The 24,706-nt window shown below is 35.8% G+C and overlaps 1 protein-coding gene across 3 annotated transcripts in view; it reads left to right on the forward strand.

Annotated features, from left to right (window-relative positions):
- The window catches only part of LOC110443624 (phospholipid-transporting ATPase ID-like), a 76,016-nt gene that overhangs the window by 26,953 nt on the left and 24,357 nt on the right, over positions 1-24,706 (forward strand). For 2 of the 3 annotated variants that reach the window (XM_021487958.1, XM_021487960.1), the window contains exons 4-8: positions 9,722-9,780; positions 10,830-10,943; positions 21,130-21,228; positions 23,721-23,855; positions 24,151-24,221. In XM_021487958.1, coding sequence (XP_021343633.1) covers positions 9,722-9,780; positions 10,830-10,943; positions 21,130-21,228; positions 23,721-23,855; positions 24,151-24,221 — 478 coding nt within the window. Of the gene's footprint in view, positions 1-9,721; positions 9,781-10,829; positions 10,944-18,275; positions 18,375-21,129; positions 21,229-23,720; positions 23,856-24,150; positions 24,222-24,706 lie in introns of all 3 variants that reach the window. The other variant, XM_021487959.1, reaches the window with a different exon arrangement.

Consider the following 24,706-nt stretch of genomic DNA (forward strand, 5'->3'; position numbering starts at 1 on the left):
TGATAATGCTACACCTACATAATGCTTACATAGCTTGTCACTAGAGAGTGGAGCCCGGATCGTGTACAGTGATCCCACGCCAAATGAACCTCATCACAGCTTGTCACTAGAGAGTGGAGCCCGGATCGTGTACAGTGATCCCTCGCCAAATGAACCTCATCACAGCTTGTCACTAGAGAGTGGAGCCTAGATTGTGTACAGTGATCCCTCGCCAAATGAAACACATCACAGCTTGTCACTAGAGAGTGGAGCCCGATCGTGTACAGTGATCCCACGCGAAATGAACCTCATCATAGCTTGTCACTAGCGAGTGGCGCCCGGATCGTGTACAGTCATCCCACGCCATATGAACCTCATCACAGCTTGTCACTAGATAGTGGAGCCCAGATCGTGTACAGTGATCCCTCGTCAAATGAACCTCATCACAGCTTGTCACTTGAGAGTGGAGCCCGGATGGTGTACAGTGATCCCTCGTCAAATGAACCTCATCACAGCTTTTCACTAGAGAGTTGAGCCTGGATTGTGTACAGTGATCCAACACCAAATGAACCTCATCACAGCTTGTCTCTAGAGAGTGGAGCCCGGATCGTTTACAGTGATCCCACGCCAAATAAACCTCATCACAGCTTTTCACTAGAGAGTGGTGCCTGGATTGTGTACAGTGATCCCTCTCCAAATGAACCTCATCACAGCTTTTCACTAGAGAGTTGAGCCTGGATTGTGTACAGTGATCCAACACCAAATGAACCTCATCACAGCTTTTCACTAGAGAGTTGAGCCCGGATCGTGTACAGTGTTCCCTCGCCAAATGAACCTCAACAGCTAGTCACTAGAGAGTGGAGCCTGGATTGTGTACAGTGATCCCTCTCCAAATGAACCTCATCACAGCTTGTCACTAGATAGTGGAGCCCAGATCGTGTACAGGGATCCCACGCCATATGAACCTCATCATAGCTTGTCACTCGAGAGTGGAGCCCGGATTGTGCACAGAGATCCATCGCCAAATGAACCTCATCACAGCTTTTCACTAGAGAGTGGTGCCTGGATTGTGTACAGTGATCCAACACCAAATGAACCTCATCACAGCTTGTCACTTGAGAGTGGAGCCCGGATAGTGTACAGTGATCCCACTGCAAATGAACCTCATCACAGCTTTTCACTAGAGAGTTGAGCCCGGATCGTGTACAGTGATCCCACGCCAAATGAACCTCATCATAGCTTGTCACTAGAGAGTGGCGCCCGGATCGTGTACAGTGATCCCACGCCATATGAACCTCATCACAGCTTGTCACTAGAGAGTGGAGCCCGGATCGTGTACAGTGATCCCACGCCAAATGAACCTCATCACAGCTTGTCACTAGAGAGTGGAGCCCGGATTGTGTACAGTGATCCCTCGCCAAATGAACCTCATCACAGCTTGTCACTTGAGAGTGGAGCCCGGATGGTGTACAGTGATCCCTCGTCAAATGAACCTCATCACAGCTTGTCACTTGAGAGGGGAGCCCGGATCGTGTACAGTGATCCCACGCCATATGAACCTCATCACAGCTTGTCACTAGAGTGTGGAGGCCGGATTGTGTACGGTGATCCCTCGCCAACTGAAGCTCATCACATTTAGCAGGATATAGCCACATTAACCCTAGCCACAGTCCTGTATGCATAAATATTTCAGCCCAGTGATGCACCCATTAGGAGCCCCAAAAATCCATCATATTTGTGGATTAATTACCCCACAGGAACCCTATTATTCTTCTGGAATGTTTGGTTCCACCTTAATTCCCCTCAACATTTTTCAAACTGACAGACTCGATCTGTCAAAACTTGTTTATACAATAATATCCCAACAGTGACTGCTATTATTTCACATAGACATCATTGTTTAGGCCCATAGTGGCACAATGTGTTAAAATTTCGTAATAATTTTTTTGCAGTGGTGTAATTTTAAAAGAAATTTCAAAACATGGAGAATGAGTAGTTTAGCCGATTTGAAGAAAATTCAAGGACAAATTTGACTTTGACAAGCAGCAAGATGTGAAAATGCGTTTGGCTTCGTTGTGGTGGTGCGTATGGATTGAGGATTTCCATATGTTAATAATGAATAGTGTCGGTCGTTATAGAATCTAGAGAATGATGCGATGGATGTATCTTGATCACATGATTTATATCACAGCCACCAGGATTTGTCACGACTCAGAATGGAACAGAGCTTAATGATCTGATTGACGTTTTCTTGCTGTTGGAATCTGAAATCCTACAAAAATACTTATAGGAATCAATTGAAGGACCGCACTCCATCAGATCAACGCGTACACTTTGTCGGAGAAAATTAGACAAACATTCTGCAGGAATTAAATGCTTTTATAGTCAGACGAAGAGTGCAGAGCTTTAAAGGATGGTATTTGTTAGGCTGATGTTACGGGGAAAAAAGGGGATTTTTAAGACAGAATCTTAAGGAACATTCCTGTGGGAGATTGCGGAGAAAATAATTCTTTTGATGAGGTATTTCATACAGTTTTCTTAGCCATGGATTAAGTTCTTATAAGCTTTGATGAAAGATTTTTGATAGAATTTTCTTAAGGACTTGAAGCAGGATTGAAGGGAAGGAACGTTTGAAGTACTGTCTATGTGGTAGAGCATACAAATTGAAACAAAGTTTATTTGGCTTGTTTCAAGAATTATGTTTTCAAATGTTATGAATAGTTGCAATTGGTATTTAAACATTTAAATTAAAATTACAGGTATACTCTCTAGGACACTGGTTTGGAGGCTTGTACCAACTCATACAGATAACAGCTTTATGTCAAACTTGTGACTACTGCGTTGACCTACACGTATGAATGCGTGGATGAAGAGCAGCCATGAAATTAATTGAATTTTAAAAACCCACGAAAATTAGTGATTTCACAGTATGCAGACATGTATCTTTCAATGGATGGTCACTTATAGTGTAGATGTCACGGCAGTCAAACTAACTTCCTGTTTCAATTATTGTTCAGATTCCCGTATTAAATAAAAATGTCATTTAGATTAATCTGGATCGTCGTAGAAACTACAGCTCCATGTATTACGGTAAGGGCCATTATCTTCATTTATGGTTGACTGTAAGTCAGTCAGTCTGACCAGGTCACAGGATCGGCCTGTAAGTCAGTCAATCTGACCAGCCCACAGGATCGGCCTGTAAGTCAGTCAATCTGACCAGGTCACAGGATCGGCCTGTAAGTCAGTCAGTCTGACCAGCACAGTCAGGATCGGCCTGTAAGTCAGTCAATCTGACCAGCCCACAGGATCGGCCTGTAAGTCAGTCAATCTGACCAGCCCACAGGATCGGCCTGTAAGTCAGTCAGTCTGACCAGCACAGTCAGGATCGGCCTGTAAGTCAGTCAATCTGACCAGCCCGCAGGATCGGCCTGTAAGTCAGTCAATCTGACCAGCCCACAGGATCGGCCTGTAAGTCAGTCAATCTGACCAGCCCACAGGATCGGCCTGTAAGTCAGTCAATCTGACCAGCCCACATGATCGGCCTGTAAGTCAGTCAATCTGCCCAGCACACAGGATCGGCCTGTAAGTCAGTTAATCTGACCAGCACACAGGATCGGCCTGTAAGTCAGTCAATCTGACCAGCCCATATGATCGACCTGTAAGTCAGTCAATCTGACCAGCCCACAGGATCGGCCTATAAGTCAGTCAATCTGACCAGCACACAGGATCGACCTGTAAGTCAGTCAATCTGACCAGCACACAGGATCGAGCTGTAAGTCAGTCAATCTGACCAGCACAGTCAGGAACGGCCTGTTAGTCAGTCAATCTGACCAGCACACAGGATCGGCCTGTAAGTTGGTCAATCTGACCAGCACAGTCAGGATCGGCCTGTAGGTCAGTAAATCTGACCAGCACAGTCAGGATCGGCCTGTTAGTCAGGCAATCTGACCAGCACACAGGATCGGCCTGTAAGTCAGTCAATCTGACCAGCACACAGGATCGGCCTGTAAGTTGGTCAATCTGTCCAGCACAGTCAGGATCGGCCTGTAGGGCAGTAAATCTGACCAGCACAGTCAGGATCGGCCTGTAAGTCAGTCAATCTGACCAGCACATAAGATCGGCCTGTAAGTCAGTCAATATGACCAGCACAGTCAGGTTTGGCCTGTAAGTCAGTCAATCTGACCAGCACATAAGATCGGCCTGTAAGTCAGTCAATCTGACCAGCACAGTCAGGATCGGCCTGTAAGTCAGTCAATCTGACCAGCACACAGGGGTCAGGCCTCTCGCCTAATAATAAGAACTGTAGACATTTTGGCTGTCTCATCCGTGGCTGGATGTACATGTACTTGTAAACTTATGATTAGACATCAGATTGGTACAGGGGCATTCTTATTGCCATTGAGCCTTTCAATGACATAACTTACTGCTATACTTTACGGTGATGAAACTTGACTCGATCCTGAATTTCTGATGCCATTATTAATTGGGATTCGTAATTGCTGTGTTGTTGACCACAGGGATATGAAATTATATCATCCTGTGGTTCAGGAAATAATGGTGTATAATCTAGAATCATAGAGCCCAACTAAGTAGATTATGAATCAGAATTGATTAGATTTCTAACTTGGACTGATAGGTAGCCGAGGTGAGGTAACATTGTAATTGGATTCCAAATATACTATTTCTATGATGCAGGAAATTTATCGTGGAAAGAATTTCCGCCGCAGGTGTGTACATTTAAAATTAGTCAATTATGAACCTGTTCTGAAGCTGTATAAGTATAAAATAGTTTTATTGACAATAAAATGGATGAATGGTTGTAAGCTGGTTTAGATAAACGAAGGCGTAACCACCGTCAGTGCTGCTCCAGGGAGCTCCAGGTACTCTAGTTTACTGTAGCGTCAGATTGATTCTGCGACAGCTGTAATCATATAAGTACAACAGTCGTACGCGTAAAGAATACATATTCCGTCTTACTGATGTTGGTCATACAGGTGTGCACCAGGTGCTAATGGGATTCAAATTTGTCAAACAGAAACCGTGAAGTTGTGTCGACTCAATGAGAACATCATTACATCAAGGTCTTACAGAGGATGTATTAGAACGCAGACAAATGTTGGACTCAAAACCCTGACATCAAGTACTGTTTTAAAATGGTTGTTGTGAAATGGAACTATTTGTGAACATTGATGTCGGATATTAGGAACTTTGGAACTCTTTTGTCTGTTGTAATCAATTGGAATTAATTTAACCAGTATTGATTTTAATGAAGAGTATCCTTGAAGAAGTAAACCGCCACAATTAGATGTTGACCCATGTTTGGCCTTTTGGAACTGTATGTCGACTATTATGGCGATTTTTTTATTTTATATAAACAGCATTTCTAGGTTCCTCCTGGAGTCACATACATTTGGATAAACGCACAGTTTAACAAACAGAACTTCTTCACTTTTTGGTGACAAAATACTATTAATTTCTTAATGAGTTGCTACTCTGGATGTTGTCAGATTCCTAGAAACTGATGAAACTTGTTTCAAATAATAAGTTTTACTTAGAACTGAAAATTTCTACTGAACATTGGAATCATTAGCAACTTAAATTTTCAAATACCTCTGGCTGCGTGTACTGGCATTATAAGATTCTGTGGAACCGGATCTGTTGTTGTGTTTTATTGACATTATCAATGGAGGATTGAATGAAAAAAAACATTTCTTCATCATAATTCTTAGTGACAATGGTCACCAATGACAATTTGACCAACAATGGAAGTGTAATTTGTCTAGATCTATACCGTACATGTGATGACCATATGTGTGCTGATACGTAAAGGAATTTTCAGATAACATGTATTAAGAAATCAGTTTGAAAACAATTTAAGATTGTGCAACAGAAAAAATTGGATCCTTATTCTGATTTCTATACATACAATATAGTCGAACAGCAAAGTGATTGTGATTCTGTATTTCAAGCGTAAATTTGATAGAGGTTCATGAGTGTGAAATAAGAAGATTTCAGCTATACATTGAATTGGTCTGGCAATCCTGTGATTTCAGATAAGGTTCGCCGTCGGAGCTCAGAGGACAGGGTTTTCGAGCCTGAATCAGATTTAGGGCTGCAGTAATATTTAAGCCCTTTGATGACCTCGGAGATCTTTCATTACATAAAAGGCTTTTTAAAACAAATCAAAAAGCAAATCTGGCAATAAGCTATTCTATTACAAATCTTGAGGGCATTTTGTTTCGCATTACTGTAGGCGGAAAATCAATACTTTTGAGTACTCATAAATGCATTTCAATCTTGAACTACACGTCTAGATATATATATATATGATGTCGGTTTCGTCTGTGCAGTACATCTAGGTTTTCTCCATCGTGGACCAATTATCTGCCATCCTGTGTATTATGTACATTTCTCGTGGGATAGACATGTCACGTAAAACCAGTTTGTCAGTCTTCCGACAATCCTCACGGAGTTAGATATTATATTGGAGTATCGGACTCGGGAGAGATGCTGAAATAGGGCACTCACTAACAGTTCCGTAAAATAGTACGGTATACAATTGTACGATTCAGCCCGGTGGTGGTTCAATCTTCGGGTCACTATGGATTTTGTACCGAAGCACCGCAGTCTTTAATATTAAGGAACCCAACAATTTGTCTGTGACAGGGATTGAACAGTGGCATCAAGTGCTATCAGCCAGTCGACAACCGTCATGAGTTTGTCAGATTGTGCATTCCGTTCCGGAGGGATTTCGCCGAGATTAGGGGTCAAGTCAAAGGGATTCATTCATCAGTGCACAGCTTATGCTGAAAGGGTGACGGTCGGTTGAGTGTACTCATTCAGAAAAGAGGCTGTGCAATTGATTTGTAAATACCGGCGTACAGAACCAATATGTTATTAGTGTGTAGATGTTCCATTAAGGCCCGAGCGGGGCTCGATGTTTAGTTGTACCCATGGTGTGATTACATTGAATTTTGATTGACAGCTCCTTAGTGATGATGTATATTTCTACGTAAAGGAAATGCCTCTCTTTCAATGCTGTAGTCGTCGGAAAATCCACGATGCTGGATATGGTTTGTACCTTATACAATTGATTAATTTGTTTAACATCACTTTAGATTGATATCGTTCTTTAAAAAGTTTTTTCTGCAAATGGAGCTTGATTAGTTCCTTCGGATCATTTAAATCACAGGGTCTCCTAATCTTTTTATTAATTTTTATTTAAATCTTATTTAAACATTGACATAAATACAAAAAGAAATGTAAAAACTTAAATCGAGTTTGATTTTAAAGTTCTTACATCTTTCAGCTTAGATCAATATGTCATTTGAAATAACATTGTCACCTAAACTCTTCAGTAATTTTTCCTAAATTAGACGTAAATACATAGTAATGAAAGTATTTATATGTTATATGTCGTATTACAATGTAGCTGAAATCATATTGTCATATTGTAGTTAGTCATCAAAGCATCACATAAATACTTTACCGGCTGTGCTTTATGCTGACCTGTATATAAAAAGACTAAAACCAAAAAATATAACATAATTGATTTTGTTTCGAAAGCTCACACAAGTGGTAATTTCACAGCTGATGGTTTGAAAACTTGAACAAAATTTGATCTGAGAGGAACACATAATTTCACTGATGATATTGAGACAGGCACTGTATAGCACCCAAATAGAACCTCAGAGATAATGAACCACTTTTATTGTGTGAATACAGTGGCCTCAGGGGGATTATCAGTCAAATTTGTTAAAAGTAGGGCAATAAAATGGGGGTCAATAAATTAACCCAGTCCATCAAGTCAGCTAGGCCAACCGATACAGTATTGATCCTTGTAATAGTCCGATACAGTATTGATCCTTGTAATAGTTCGAGGTTTTATTAGAACACCAATACAGGAGATCTGTTATTGGAAACAAAGACACAAATTTATATCTGATCACTGGTAATAGGAATCCACTTCTATATGGCCATTACATGGAGAGACAAACAGGGATTAGACTTAATGAATCTTTTAACTGTGGTAATGATACCAGCCCAGCCCACCCCCAACCCCACATTAAAAAAAATCTTCATGCAGTTACCCTGTTAGTCTGTCACTGGATTTAAGCCATGGAGACCAAAATTGGGTTAAACGATATTAAGTATGTACCTGTGTTAATAATACCCCCTTTTTTCAGAAAATGATTTTTGTTTGTAAAATCTGTTCATACCAATGCAAGCATGCAATAGCAATATTGACATTGATAAAATGTAAGTAAAATTTTCTTCTTTTATTTTTATACTAAAGTGAAATAAAACCACCAAGTACACAGTACATATATACAGGCCCCATGGGACTCTTGTATACAGTGTATATTCTTTCGTTCTTGTTATCGTGTTGTGACTCCGTATCTTGTCCGATTGTTCTTTTTAGCGACACGACTCGTTCATCGTAATTTGATGAAATAGATATACCATATAATGGTTACTTAAAGCTTCCCAGATATCTTAACTTAGATAACCGTTTTAGCCTAGTTCTTGTTCGCATGCAGAAGATGTAGTCACTGCCACGACAAGAATCAAATGGCCGCCCATAAGCCAGACGTCATTAACAAAATTATACACGAATTGACTCGTTTTTGATGGTACATTGTCTAATGAGAGAAGGATATTTGCTATCAGGCCTGCGTGGCCACAGATGCTTTTTACATTGCCTCAGACGGAGTTTGGAGAGGTAGGGATATGGGAACTGATAAATACTTACGATTTTTCTCCACATCTGCCTGTCTGGAAAGACATTGGTTTCCAGGCTGTGTTGTTATCTTTGTAGATTTTGTACCTACAATATATCTATAAAAACTCTACAGACAAAAGGTCAACAACCTATATTTCGAGTTCAAAGGTCAAGGTCACTGTGACTTATTCTCATGAATTTCACAAGGCAAAGATGAAAAGTGACGGTGACCTTATATAATTACAAGTCAAAGGTGACAGGTCACAGCGAGCTAACAAGCCAAAGGTGAAAGGTCACAGTAAGCTAACAAGCCAAAGGTGAAAGGTCACAGTGAGCTAACAAGCCAAAGGTGAAAGGTCACTTTGACATTTGCCATTCATCAGTTTTCCTTTTCTAATGTTTTGTAAACTATTTACCGATATGATTTGCCAAGAACATAAATATATAATTTGTATTATTTTTTGTGTATGAAAGGTCAAATGCAAATTTTAAGGTCAAGTTGATGTGTGTCAGGAACTACATATGAAAAAATTATAAACCATTTTCCGTCAATCTTGTTCAAACTTCCCAAGCAATTTCTCGCACCCATAGCAAAGCATTTGTATAAAACAGCAATTAAGACCTGGTTCAACAAACTGTTAAAGTCTTTGTACCAAAAGAGATTTGGGGGTTTAGGTCGTCATTTTCAAAACAACAGGAATACCAAATTAAATTTTAATAAAACCATAATTTGAACTCAAAATTGATAAAACTATGGCAAAATATGAACAAAGTTAAAGATTTATATGAATGAAGATCTCTGAAAAATGATAAGGACAATCAGGACCAGGTGTTCCGCAAAGGGTAAACGTCCAAAGGTGAAATCCAAGGGAGTTATAATGGTGACTGAATGCAGGTATATTGGATAGCACTGTTGATGGTCAAATCTGTTAATATATTAATGTAGGTAAACATGCATCTTTTTAATTAGGAATTTTCTTTATCACATTTATCAGATTTTGTCTCTGTTTTTAATTGCAGAGCTGGAGAGGCGAATTAAGGCCAATGACTCCACCTACAACAAACAATTTATGTACGCGGTAAGTATTTCAGGGAAAATCTGCAGGAAAGCTTTAAGCAGAAATAAGGATGTCTGCTTGCTTAATGAATAAATGATGATGAAACAACAGTGAAAGTCGGTCATTTGTACAACTGAGGAACTCTTGTTCATTTCTATTGGCATTGTATGTTGTCCGACACAGTGCATCCTCGATACTCCAGGGGTTATGCTCACTTACGCTCACTGCACCCGTCATAGCAAAATTGAAGGCACAAAGATAGCTGTTTGATTGGTCTCGGGTAAAAAAAACCTGACCAATTGCTAGGCTGATACCTGTCCTTTGAAGATTTGAAAGGAGTGACACCCGACTTCAAAGCCTAAAGGACCAAACTAGTCTTCTTGTCTCATCCACAAGGTGGAGTACACTGACCCTTCAATTTTACTATGACATATTCCAGGGGTGTAGAGAGCTTGTTATCCTTACAAAGGCATGAAAGTGTCTCGTACTAAAATCAGGCCTTGTGCCCCATTATATACAAAGTTTATTTAAAATTTATTCAAATATTTATGATGATTTAGAATTGGGCAAAGGGAGGCAGATCCTAAATTTTGTTTGTTTATAAAATATAAGGACAAAAAAGTGTTCCTTGTCTTATTCCTTTGGCTATTGAAGTATATTGTGAAATGTTTTCTCATTTGTTGGCATATGAAAGGTGTAGGTTGTTTTGCCCCAATTATATTCTCTTATTTTATTGAACACAATAATAGTTTTATAAAAAAAATCTGCCTACGTTTCATGCAGAACTATTTTTGTGACTCTTAATGATGGTCTTAAAAATAAAATCCTGTTTCATGCTGTGTAGAGTTGATTGAAATGGCAAACAGGAATTTTCTTCTGAAACAAAGCATTTTAATTTGTTCCCATTTTGATTTAAAGATTTCTTTTTCGGTAAAACTTACCAATATACCTTAATGAAAATCATATGTATAAGTTTAAATAAATATATTTTAAATTTGTTTAAGATTATCACCAGTTAAAAACTTAAAAACATTATCAGTCTTACACCTGTTTTGTCTTGTTTTTTACAGAATAACTACATATGTACCACCAAGTACAATTTATTTTCGTTCCTACCAAAGAACATGTTCGAGCAATTCCAACGACTGGCCAACGCCTATTTCTTGTGCCTACTTATACTACAGGTAATATTTAAGTTATTGTCCTATGCCTAATTCTATAAACTAATGTACCGGGTATGTTTTTGCTTGCAGTTTTAATTCTCATTTATCTATGTACAAAAAAGTGATTTTCTAGCAGAGGTAGACTTTTCCAGATGAACAAATGCTCAATATTACAAACTAAAAACCTTTCAGCTTCAAATTAAAAAGAACAAATACTGTTACGTAAATAATGTTTTAATGCAAATTGAACATGTGTCTTTACCCTTTCACCACTGTCAACCATAATAGACTTATCCAGATCAATGTAAGGTAAAGTCTGCTAAACTTACATAGGGATGAAAGGGTTAATTTGCTAAAGCTGACCATGATTGCAGGATTCATGAATTCTGATCAGAAGCCTGTTTAACAACTAGACGATTAAAATGAGGAAACCAATCATGATTATGAAGCAGATTTAAATCAAATGCTATATATATTACCTGTGGTAACCACAGAATCAAATTTTAAGATTACAGGTAATATTGATACTCCATGACTAAATATTCTTGAGTTTATGACAAAGATATGAAATAGATATAAGTACCAGCTTACTGGTGACGCTTGAGCATGTTGTGATTACATACCAATCCTTTGTTATTATGATGAACATGTCTGCCTATTACCCCCGGTAGTGGTAAAATATGGTAAATATATACGAAACGATGATTTTTCAGTATTGTCGACTTAAGAGTTCTTTAAATTTACTGACAGATTTGTGCAAAGGGGACATTGTATTTGTCATCAACAGAATGTAAAATCGATTTAGTACAGCAAACTTGTAGATGTAGTTTCATGACTATTTCAAACAGTTTAAACATTGTCTCTGTGTAGTTAACTGAACATTTTGAATTGGAGCATGAAGAAATCAGTTGTTCACTAAATTTTAAACATTTTTAAATATCAGTAATATGAGCAGACAGGCATGACATATTAAGCCCAATCAAACTCAGCATATGATCATTAGAGCCCAGCGGCTCTTGTCAGATCTAATATGAATATTCATGAGAATGCTAAATTCGTAGCATTCACTTCCATAACCATACAAAATTTGTTATTATTCCTCATAAAAAAAATCACATTAAACCTTCGGTATTGATTGTATTTAGAGATATTTCTGGAGTGTCATTGTAACTGATAACGAAGGGGTTTCTTTATTCTGTTACCTAGAATATTAAGAGCTGTTAGGAAGTGGTTATAATCTGATTCTAGGCCCTAACTAATGTTGCATTGCCTAAAATTGATTGATAGTAATGTCCATTTTGGGAATAATAAAAAGAGCAAGGAGTGTATAGAAATGTTAGGTAGGATGCTTTGTGTATCTAGGTCTGGCCTGATATCAGATGGATGCTGACAGATGCCTGGATACTTCTGTTGACCATAAATACCCTGTGTTCAGTCAAGATGTCGTGATGTGTCAATTTATCAGAGCAGAGATATAAGTAAAAATCCTGCAGTTAAATATTATGGCAGACATATTAGTAATTTTTTTGTTTATATCAGGACAGAGATATAAACAAAATTCTGTATTTATTAGGGCAGAGATGTTAATAAAAAGTCTGTATTTGTCAGATAAAGGGTAGGCTATGCAATCTAAAGGTCCAGGGTTCGACCCATGGTGTTTTTTATGTTTTCTTTTATATATTTCTTTTTTCAAACATCCGTGAACAGCATGACAACATGATTTTTTTGGAACTCTTTCTTTTGAAAAGGCAATTTCTACAATTATTTCACAGCAGTGACAAATTTGTTATATTTATGTTAGTGGTTCTCTTTACAAAGATATGGTGATATTTTATAGGGCAGAGCTGGTGGTCAGTTAATCTGTAGTATGTTATAGAACAGAAATAAGTTTGCTGTGATATTTTTGGGCAAGTGATCAAACTGCTAAATGTTAAGAACTACCGCCTGGCTGTTTTTCTCTCAGATAAGATAAATGATTAGTATAATGTTTTATAAACCTCCGGATTAAGCATATGTCGGCTCTGTAGGAAACCAGCAAATGTGTCAAATAATTAACTTTCTGTTTACCTGCAGGTATTGATACAAGTATGTTACTGTAACAACAAAAATGGGAGAGATCGTTGGTGGTTCTTTACAATTGTGAAGGTTAGATTTAGGGCAGAAGTTCTTAGTAGGCTAAAAGTATCAATATTATGTTCAACAAGTCAAGGAGAAATAATTCACGTCATACACTGCACCATATGTTTTAGTTGCCATGGCAACTGTGAAACATATGGGAATCATAATATTTGTGAAAAATTCATCTCGGTGGATAAATCTTGTTTCATAAATGTTTTCATGGAGACGTTAAATGTATAGCACCTCACGATTGTGAATGTCAATGATCTGGACCTAGATTTAATGGAAAGGATTTTTCCTATTTCCAGTTTTTAAATGTTTAAGGGATAGGAATTGAGCTTTATTGTGTAGATATTTTTTTTTTAATTTTTTTTGCAGAGTTCTGCTATTTTTCTAGGTTTTAATGTGATAGAGAAATTACCAGGTATTAACTTAAACCTTTTGTCTGTATCCTGTGTCTTACCAGACTCTCCTACCCAGCCTACAACTAGCCTACAACTAGATTACAGTGCGGAGCCTATTACTGCTGAGTCAATTATGGAGATCCGGAAATTACAACAAAATACCAAAATATTCATTGGTTAAACGTAGTATGGAGCATTAACTTAATCTTATCAGTAATTGACTGTGGTTCTAGATTGACTCGCTATCTTGTCCCTGATGTTAAAATCCTCTTTAGCAGCCTGTTTTGTCATATCTTAACGATTATTTGGACTAACAATGTAGTGTGAATCTGTGAGGAAGGACCTAGCTGGAATCGAGACGTTCAACTTGAAGAGTAAAATGAGATAATTTTGTCAGTTCGTAATCCTGTTTACTATTGATTCGTTTGACGTAGAACCGTAGCCACAACAAACACTGCAGGCCCTTCAGAGACGTCTGTTTCCTCTGCTTGTTATCACAAGTTACTGTCCTCTGATCATGAGTTTACAATAACATCGGGTTATAAACAGATGGTTGTTTTTTACAGATTACGAAATATTTATTGTTATTTCATTTCAGAAACATTTGCATGTAGAAAGGAGTGCAAATTATATTGTTTATTGTTATGATGATCGAATGGTTATTCTAAAATTTTGAAGTGATAAACTAAACCTTAGATAGCTATACAGAATATTTTGATATTTTTGCTACGTTGGTTTACTTTTATAGACATTGCAATACCCCCTTTACCGAGTCAATGATTGCAATTTTGTAATAGTTGTGTTCGAGCTAACACCCAAGGTTGGTTGTACTAGTGGACATATGTCTTGAATTTTACCGTTAGTGTCCTAAATGTTTGACCAAGGTATAGTTTAATACCAGCAGTGGACGATCCAGAGACCTATCTGGGGGAGTTTTCAAATTTCGGGGGGGNATTGAGGAAAATGCTGAAAACACATGATTTTTAAAGAAAATTCTCAGGGTGGGGGGGTTAATAGATATCTGCATTTCTGTAAAACAACACCTCCAGCTTTTATAGAGGTTATAAATAGATTCATGGGTTAATAAGTATGGATAACAACATGACAAAAACATGGTAATTGTTTTAAAGCTAAATATTTTTTCTTCAGCAGGAAATATCAATTATAACTGTGTCTTAATGAAATTGAGTTTAAATGACGTACTAATGATCAATTGATCTGTTTTATTTTTTCCTATAGGGAATGCTGACTATAGAATATTTCTTAATTTGTTCTCATCTAATGTTACTTATTACTTTCCTCTTGTTTTCAGGATAATTGATGAGCATCAATACCTTATCTTTGATGAAATCTGTTTGAATTTTGAAGAGTTGCAAATGTGATTTGTGATGTTTAATCAGAAATCAGATTATTTCATGTTTCTTCGATGTTTCCAGGAATCAGTGTGAAGCGGTGTTCACATATTTAGAAATCAAGAAATAGGAGAATTTGATTGTAGCTGGAATGAAAATACAATGCATTTTGTAATAAAGAAATGACAATTATTATTTTTCCTAATGAATCATGGGTTAATCAGTATACTTGGGTTAATCAGTATACATGGGTTAATCAGTACACATGGATTAATCAGTATACATGGATTAATCAGTATACATGGGTTAATCAGCATACATGGGTTGATCAGTATACATGGGTTAATCAGCATACATGGGTTGATCAGTATACATGGGTTAATCAGCATACATGGGTTGATCAGTATACATGGGTTAATCAGTACACATGGATTAATCAGTATACATGGATTAATCAGTATACATGGATTAATCAGTATACATGGGTTAATCAGTACACATGGGTTAATCAGTATACATGGATTGATCAGTATACATGGGTTAATCAGCATACATGGGTTGATCAGTATACATGGGTTGATCAGTATAATCAGTATACATGGGTTAATCAATATACTTGGGTTAATCAGTATACATGGGTGGATCAGTATACATGGGTTAATCAGCATACATGGGTTGATCAGTATACATGGGTCGATCAGTATACATGGGTTAATCAGCATACATGGGTTGATCAGTATACATGGGTCGATCAGTATACATGGGTTAATCAGTATGCATGGGTTAATCAGTATACATGGGGTAATCAGTATACATGGGTTGATCACTATACATGGGTTAATCAGTATACTTGGGTTAATCAGAATACATGGGTTTATCAGTATACTTGGGTTAATCAGTATACATGGGTTGATCAGTATACATGGGTTAATCAGTATACATGGGCTAATCAGTATACATGGGTTAATCAGTATACTTGGGTTGATCAGTATACATGGGTTAATCAGTATACATGGGTTGATCAGTATACATGGGTTGATCAGTATACTTGGGTTGATCAGTATACATGGGTTTATCAGTATACGTGGGTTAATCAGTATACATGGGTTAATCAGTATACATGGGTTAATCAGTATACATGGGTTGATCAGTATACTTGGGTTAATCAGTATACCTGGGTTTATCAGTATACATGGGTTAATCAGTATACATGGGTTGATCAGTATACATGGGTTGATCAGTATACATGGGTTGATCAGTATACATGGGTTAATCAGTATACTTGTGATAAATTTGAATGCAGTTTTTAAAACACTGGTCGTTACCCCAATACACAATTTCTCCATCTGTTTTTAAAATATCTCAAAACAGATTTTAGAAATTCCTCTATTTTGAGCCATGGATTTTTTTTTAAAAGCATCAATATGGAATGAAGATTTGCAAATTATTGATTGAAGACTGACTTGAATCTCAGCTCAGGAGCATAAATGATACAGTTCAAGAACCTCTGTGATTCAAAAGAACATCTTTATTTAGATTTAGATTAAAAAACACAAAAAAGGGGAAAAAAACGCTCCAGCTCCAAAACGATTTGCTGTCTTCAAGCTCGCCTTTTATACTTGACTTTAAAAAGCCAAATTTGCATGATGAAAGCAGACTTGAAAATCTTTGAATAATTCAAAACTCCAAATTGTTGATTCCAACGTATGCATTCTGCTAAATTATTTCTTTAGGGAAAAATCCATGTTTGTAAGAAATAAGTGTCAGTCTGTCCAACTAAATAAACATAACATATACAAATTTCGAAGGAAATGATTTCGATTAAAGTATGTAAATGTGTTAACAATAGACATTTGATGAAAATGTAATTGTAGTCTGGTTGACCTTGATCCACGGAACTTGTAGTCTGGTTGACCTTGATCCACAAAAGTTGGTGGCATGACCTGGTAATGACAAGCTAGATTGAAGATTTATATATTGTTTTGTTTTTTTGTGCAAATTTTAGCATTTTAGATTTTTATTACTTTTCAAGATGATTGCAGCAATCAAAACAATATTAGATCAAAAGCACAAGGTCAACTTGAATTTTTTTGATGATTGACTTTCATATAAATGTATATATATATATATCTATGAACCTGCCACAATGTATTTTGGTTAAAGAGGTGTGAAGAATTGAAGGGATAATGTTTTTACAATGCTTACATATATATTTTGTATATAACCTGTTATAAGCGCATGCCTGGTAATGAGCCCATCCATAGTTATATTGCAGTTCTATAGAAAAGCAACCAATGCTTTTTCATTGTCATATTAAAAGCTCAGCCCCCATACTGTGAGTGGAAGGTTGTGTTGGCCCCCTGGGACTATTACAGGATATTAATATGGCTTATGGTCTCCTTTAACATCAGTCTTGTGTTATAATATCATATTTACGGTTATAACTGGTTTTGGACAGGAGTCGTATGCACAAGCATTTGTATATTTTTAGCTGGGTTTTCAGAAGCACAAAATAATCTATATGAGTTTGCTGTATCTTATAATTATCATCCATGTGTCGTCTGCCAGTTGTTATTCAAACCTCTTTCATTATGTACTGGACCAAACTGGATGGAATTGTATCTGGAACCAATTGCGCATCGGCGACTAGACTTTAATACTATGTACTTTGTTAAAGAAAATATTGCGACTTCTCCAGGAGAGGGCTTGTATAGGCATTAGGCCTGTCACCCAATTCCTTTTGAATTTGTATAAGATGCAATATTCAATAGAAACTTTGTGAGATGAAAAAACGTGTCAGCGACAAGACTTGAATACTATGTACTCTGTTTAAGAAAATATTGCGACCTCAGTCTATATTTCAAGTAAATTTGATCTTGGTTTTTTTAAGAATATAAACTAGGTTAGCGATACAGGTCCTATATACCTTTTATTCATAACTTGATTATGTGTTTGGTTTTGCTATTCTTAGTTTATTTCTCATTCTATTTCACAAGAAAATTTATGCACAATTTGTATCAATTTTATATGGTGGATTTCCTTGGAATTTCAATTGATGATGATTGAGGCTAGACGCTTCAATTTTCGATGAATGATATATCCAGGAAAATTATGTTTTGCGATTTTTGTGAATATACAAATTTTGGTGTTCGAACAGAGACAGAAGATATTACATTTAGATGTTTGAGTTATATGCTAAGAAAAAAATAGCATGGTTAGGTAAAACTAAAAATTTATGGAAGGAAATTCCACTATTGTATTACATGAAATGTTCATGGTTTGAAGCCATTTAGATTGTTTAACAAACAGTAGACACATATATCATTCAAATTTGTTTTTTTTGTATTGAACCACGAAAACCACGAATGTTTATACCAAACGAACATTTCGTGTTATACAGTATAATATAACTCACATTTTCATATAGCTTTGATTACAAATATATAAATTGCTTTTCTTCTATGAAATATTTTCACCAGGTAATCCCGGCGATATCTTCGCTGCCTTGGTATACGACCCTTGTACCCCTAGCTTTTGTGTTAGGGATTACTGCAGTAAAAGACGCTGTTGATGACTTCGTAAGTTCAAGGTTGTTTGAAGTACCCTGGTGGCTAGTGCTAACTTCTAAAATGACCAGGGTTTCTACTTGATTTAGAATCTCGCTTCGTGGCGTGGTACACATCTATCATGTTTTCACTGTTGTGCGATTATAACACTACTTACACCAGAACACCGATTTTATTTTTATTTCTTCACTTGTTCAATAAAGAGATATCAGCAGATTTTTGTTCCTATTGATTAACTGCCTCAAAATATTAGTCATTTATAAATTTATCAATATATGTTACAAATTGTAGAATAATGTCTTACACATTCCACTGCAATGATCATAATTTTTTAAACTTTTAAAACTATCTTTCTAATATAAACAGTCTAAAAAATGAAAATTTGTTATGATGTTATAGTTATCTCCCTTGACTTAATTTGATGAAATAATTTGAAAGTTAATATGAATTATGTTAGAAAAATTAATTGGAAAGTAGCACCTCTCTAAGAAATTCTTCAATGATATATTTTATATGACATTAAAGTTCAAAATGGTCCTACTTGTTAATTATGATTCCATTTTTCTCATTTTTATATGCTGTATAATTTGACATAGACTTTTTAAAGGAATTTCTTCCTCCCCAGAGAAAATAAAATAAAACATCTATCATTTCCAAGGATACCTCTGAGGTAAAGTCATTCACTATATAAGATAGCAAATGCTGGATATATCTTCCTTTATGTCGTAAACAAAATTAAATAGATTCTACGATTTTTCCTGTCACTTGTTTCCATTTTTTAGAATGTTTGAAATTTTCATATAAGTGTCCAAATGGTAGTTATATTTTTTTTCATCACATTTAGAACTTGCCATCTACCAAAACAACTGACACATACAAAAAGCAAAAATTTGCTGATATCATTTTACAGCTTTTCTAACAACTGTAACAATCACACGTCACACTTCAGATTAATTTACTGTGCTTTTAGTTTATTTTGTTTCATCGTAATAAACTTTTTTTTTATCTAACGCTTCCGCACAATTTCTTTATAACATATTTGTATTATTTTCACTTGGTTATGGTTTATTTGGATATTTTTTTTATTTCATTGTTTTCAGGTTTTAAGTGTTTATATTTTATTATCATAGTCCTGTCATGTTTTACCGACAGTAGTATGTCCGTACTTATTCCTGTACTCTGTAATGTAAATCTAAAACTCTATAATCTGGTATTTAACACAAAATACTATAAGGCAAAAACTAATCAAGTTTTCTTTTTATAATTTAAATTTGACAATAGAAAAATGCTTAACTGTAAAGTTATTTTGGTTTTTCAAAAACATTTAAAACTAGAAATTTAAAAAAAATCAATGACAAATTTAAACACAAATTTTAAAAGGATGGAATCAAAAACAAAAACCAGAAAAAAAATAAAAAAAATAATTATTAAACCTAAGAAGAATGTTACATATCTGAAGAACAAATTTCCGTACTTTCTATTATACAATCTATTAATTGTCCTGCAATTATAGCTGATTGAAATAAATATCAAGGAGAAATTGAGACAAAATTTTGAAAACACAGCCTTAATGACCATGAAAAAAAAAAAAAAAAAAATTACCCTGTATAGAAGCGATCTAATAGATATCGTGATGGTAAATGCATTCTTCAAAGAAATAACATTAAACATTTTCCAATTAATACTCTTTGCAATTACTATATCGATTCATCCGAACATTTCTCGGGCAAGGCATTTTCAATGAAAACTAAAAAATAATGACAGTATTGCATTTTTCATTTGTCTAAATACCATGTTTTCTAATGTGACTCTAGTCTTAGATAATAACGTTAAGACTCATTTTGCTTCAGAAGAACTATACTTGCAGCTGCTTCAACTTGATGTCATTGTTGCAAGCTTCACTTCCTCTTCCTATAGGCTTCAGCTAAGAATCGACCTGCTCTTCCTGACCCTGAAAGCACCATACAAGGGCCCCCAGTTGCCCTTCAAATTGCTGTATTCAAGGCCTTCGGCACATCCTTGATTAAAAACATGCCACTTTTCAGATGACAAACTTCCACAAAGCTGTCATTTATACTTCTCAAACAGTCAGTGTTTCCATTTAAATGCCATATTTCAGCAGAAGATATTTATATATTTTTTTAAAATTTGTTGCAATTTTCAAATAAGATACCATATTTTACCCAATAATTGTTCCATTCTTGATAAACGCCCAAATATTCCTTTTCTGGCCGTCATCTTTTCAGTATAATTTATATCCACTTACTGGAAAAAAGGAGTCAACTTGGCTACTTTTTGAGAACTCTGGAACTTCACCAAACATTCTAATTTTTCCAAATTGTTAAAGCCAGGAGTTAATTACTTAATAGGTTAGATATGGTACTCCAGGTTGTACTGTTACAGTAATGTAGAAAATTAAAAAATGAAACTTATATATATAATACTTGTATAATACGTATGTATAATAAGGCATGTTCAAACGAAGTGTCATGTTACAATTCTGATGAAAATCACAGACAAGCTACTGTGTGTTTATTATGCAAACAGCTGGTACTTGGACAGTTGTTTCAATTCAATCATGGCTTTGAATCATTTGAAATGTAAATGACAGCTTTTTGGTTGTCTCCCCCTGGCGGAAGGACGTTTCTGTGCTGTTGTAGTCTGATAAGAATTTCGCGTATAGAGTGCTGTATTCTCTATAGTAAGCTTGTCTCTAACGTTTCTGTCTCCTCTGCTTCATCCCCTTCCTCCTACGTCTCGCCATCAGCTGATTCCAGCAATCTCCTCCCTGACGCCTTTAACAACGATGATTCCATTGGTCGCTGTGCTTGCAGTATCCGCGCTCAAGGACGCGGTTGATGATTTTGTGAGTCGGGTTTTGCACCATCAGAAAGCATGATGGCAAACACATTTTGACTTGTGCATAACTGTTTCATGCCAGTATTTAGGATGGGGATGAAGAATGAATGAATCAGTTTTTTACTGTATTGCACTGTTGCTACTTTGTACTATGGTAATAGATTTTATGCTTTCTTTGTAGTGAATTCCCTAAAGCTCTGTCAATCGTTAATAACTTATAAATAATACCCGGCTAGTTGTAATCTTGTATATCTGGGATATGTTGGCTTTTTACTCAAAATATGCATGGCTTGAGTTATCTCATCTATACATGATTTTGCCTGCATATTAATTAAAGAAGGGGCGGTAACTCTTGTATGATTGGATAACACTATATAGGCCTCCCGACAATTTAAAAAAATGCAGAAAAAGTCAGTTTTGAAAAATGTTTATCTCCCTTAATAAGTGCTCTTTATCTTCTCAGTATAGTTCTGAAAAATAGAGATGTTGAATTTATTGATATTGTTTCCCTTTAATTACCTCCCCTTTTATTATCTCCCTTTTTCTTTATCCATTATTTTGTTTTGTTATAAGTAAGACTTAAGGAACTTTTACATTAAAAAACTAGTGAAGAGAACATGATGACAAAGATTCTGTTTTATTGGCTTTAGTAGATTATTCTACAAAGCTAAAACATAGTTTTAAGCTGAATATGTCACATATTGGATATGCATAATACAAATAATACCAATTTTTACTCTACATGTAGCATACATACCTGAATTCAGTCAGTGGAAAATACTTTCAATAGCGGTGGTAACTTTATCACGATAGCTTGGTTATAAAGTTTGAAGCTGTACTTCATGTAGAAAGATTAAAGAGACGGGAGGCTGGATATTGACAGAAACGTTTTATAAAACTGATGGATAAAAAGCATGTCTTCTGCATGGTTGGCACAAAGTGAAACCAAACACCCAAGTCTGTTTGCAATATTGTTATAGAGAGTTGTTTTTAAATATTTTACATTAGATGATAGCAATGGTTTTGTCTAATAGAATGGTGATGTTTTAATGTATTTTTAATATATATGTATTAATATTCTGCATGATTTGCAGTAAAGGAACTAATAATTCAACACTATTCTTATCCTTTTTCCATTGTAAAGGACCTTTGCATTTTGCACATTTTGCGAATATTTATTATTGATATTTATGATGATGTCTCTTTTTCAATTTGATGACTTTCTTTATATCTCTATTGATCAGGAAGCAGTCAATTCATTTATCAGTGTTAAAACATATTTTGCTGATACAGTAGCCATGGAGGATTAAGGAAATCCTGAATTAAATGACACTCAAATGTCTCTTAATTTCCATTTAAGTTTTATTCTAAAGAGTTTAAAAAAATAAATTGAAGGGTCTAAAATAATTAGTAGAAGCCATTCTAAGAGAAAGAATATTTCAACCAATTTCAGTGAACTTTCTTCTTTTTACCTATGCGGTAAATAACAATGCTTGTATTTCTACCATCATTGATCTTAAAGTTATGCTGCATTTACCTGGTATCAGAGGTCAAAGGTTACAGAGCTTAATATGTAAATGAAAGGGATATAATGGTCTGTTATTGAATGAAATCAGTTTAATTTTGAATGGAACTTGATTTAAGATAAAAAGTCCATGGGAATTTATAATTTCCTTACTGAGACATTTTAAGGAGGTATTCAGGTTTTAAAATATTAAAAATTGTGAATGTTTTTGAAAAATTGTCATCTGAATTTTTTTGTCATAGTTGTCTGATGTGTATGCCTACGTCCTCGTGTATTGCATGCTTTGTTAACTACATACCAGTGGTGTGGTGTTGGCCTGCCTATAGCCCTATGCTTCTGCCTCTCCTTGTGTTACTAACTACGTACCAGTGGTGTGGTGTTGGCCTGCCTATAGCCCTCTGCTTCTGCCTCTCCTTGTGTTACTAACTACGTACCAGTGGTGTGGTGTTGGCCTGCCTATAGCCCTCTGCTTCTGCCTCTCCTTGTGTTACTAACTACGTACCAGTGGTGTGGTGTTGGCCTGCCTATAGCCCTCTGCTTCTGCCTCTCCTTGTGTTACTAACTACGTACCAGTGGTGTGGTGTTGGCCTGCCTATAGCCCTCTGCTTCTGCCTCTCCTTGTGTTACTAACTCTTCATAAAGCAAAGTGAAATGAACATGTGTTTATTGTTATATTAATTCTGTAAATAACAGTTGTAAAATTGTTGTAATTTAAATCATTTCTACAAAGAATATTAAATGATGAAGTTAATCAAATGCAGTGTCTTAATCTGATTTAACCAATGAAGATTTAAAAATATAATGAAATTGCTTGAAATGAATTTTATAACCTTTTGAAATTATTGCTATTGTTTTTCATTTAATAATTAGGTTTTAATATGGTAAAAACGTATGAAAATATGTAGTTCTGTAAAATATTTTGATGAAATATATAATTATAAATTATTTTTGAAAATGAAATGTCTACTTTACAGAGACGACATCGTAGCGATGGGCAGGTCAACGATCGACTGTCTTTTGTATTGCGGGACGGGAAACTGGTGGAGGAACGGTGGCACAAAGTTGTTGTCGGAGATATCATCAAGATGGAGAATAATCAGTTTGTGGCGGTATGTACAACTTTACCTAAAATGTCTCGTTCATGCTTCGTTCTTTCATCTTTATCACATACTGTTCATTAACATATGACTATGATATTATGCATTATTAGTCCATCTATGTCATATTTTTGCATATTACTAATTAAATAGTTAATTCCTGTAGTGATTTGTCAACATCTAAACTTTTCCAAATTTCCGGTTTTCGGTGGTGATTTCCCCCCCCAATTTGAACTCCCAAGCCTTTTTTCAGAAATTCTCTGATAGATTATAGTTACAATTCTGAATCTATTTATTTTCTTGTCAGGCGGACCTTTTCCTTCTATCAACCAGTGAGCCCCATAGCTTGTGTTACATAGAGACTGCTGAACTTGACGGGTAAGTCTGATATTTGTGCTAAGGTCATCAAATCTGATGCTTTTATATCTCTACATTGAATGAATAGTATATAGTCTCCCAAAACAGAGGTCTCAAAATGTCTCGTACTTCTCTACAAAGCAAAGAATATAACCATCAATTAAACATTGGGCTCTTTTTTAGAACTTATTTTGTTGCCTATAAATAGGTTTAACAGCACATACCATAAACTCGATTGACCTGTTCACAGTGGGTTCAGATTTCATTTTGACTGATTGACATGTATGCAGAATTTCAGATTTCATTTTATCTGATTGACATGAACACAGGGGTTCAGATTTCATTTTAACTGATCGACATGAACACACTCTGGGTTCAGATTTCATTTTAACTGATCGACATGAAGACAGGGGTTCAGATTTCATTTTAACTGATCGACATGAACACAGGGGTTCAGATTTCATTTTAACTGATCGACATGAACACAGGGGTTCAGATTTCATTTT

Source organism: Mizuhopecten yessoensis, unplaced genomic scaffold (genome assembly GCF_002113885.1).
Source record: "Mizuhopecten yessoensis strain PY_sf001 unplaced genomic scaffold, ASM211388v2 scaffold716355, whole genome shotgun sequence".
Taxonomy (NCBI): Eukaryota; Metazoa; Mollusca; class Bivalvia; order Pectinida; family Pectinidae; genus Mizuhopecten; species Mizuhopecten yessoensis.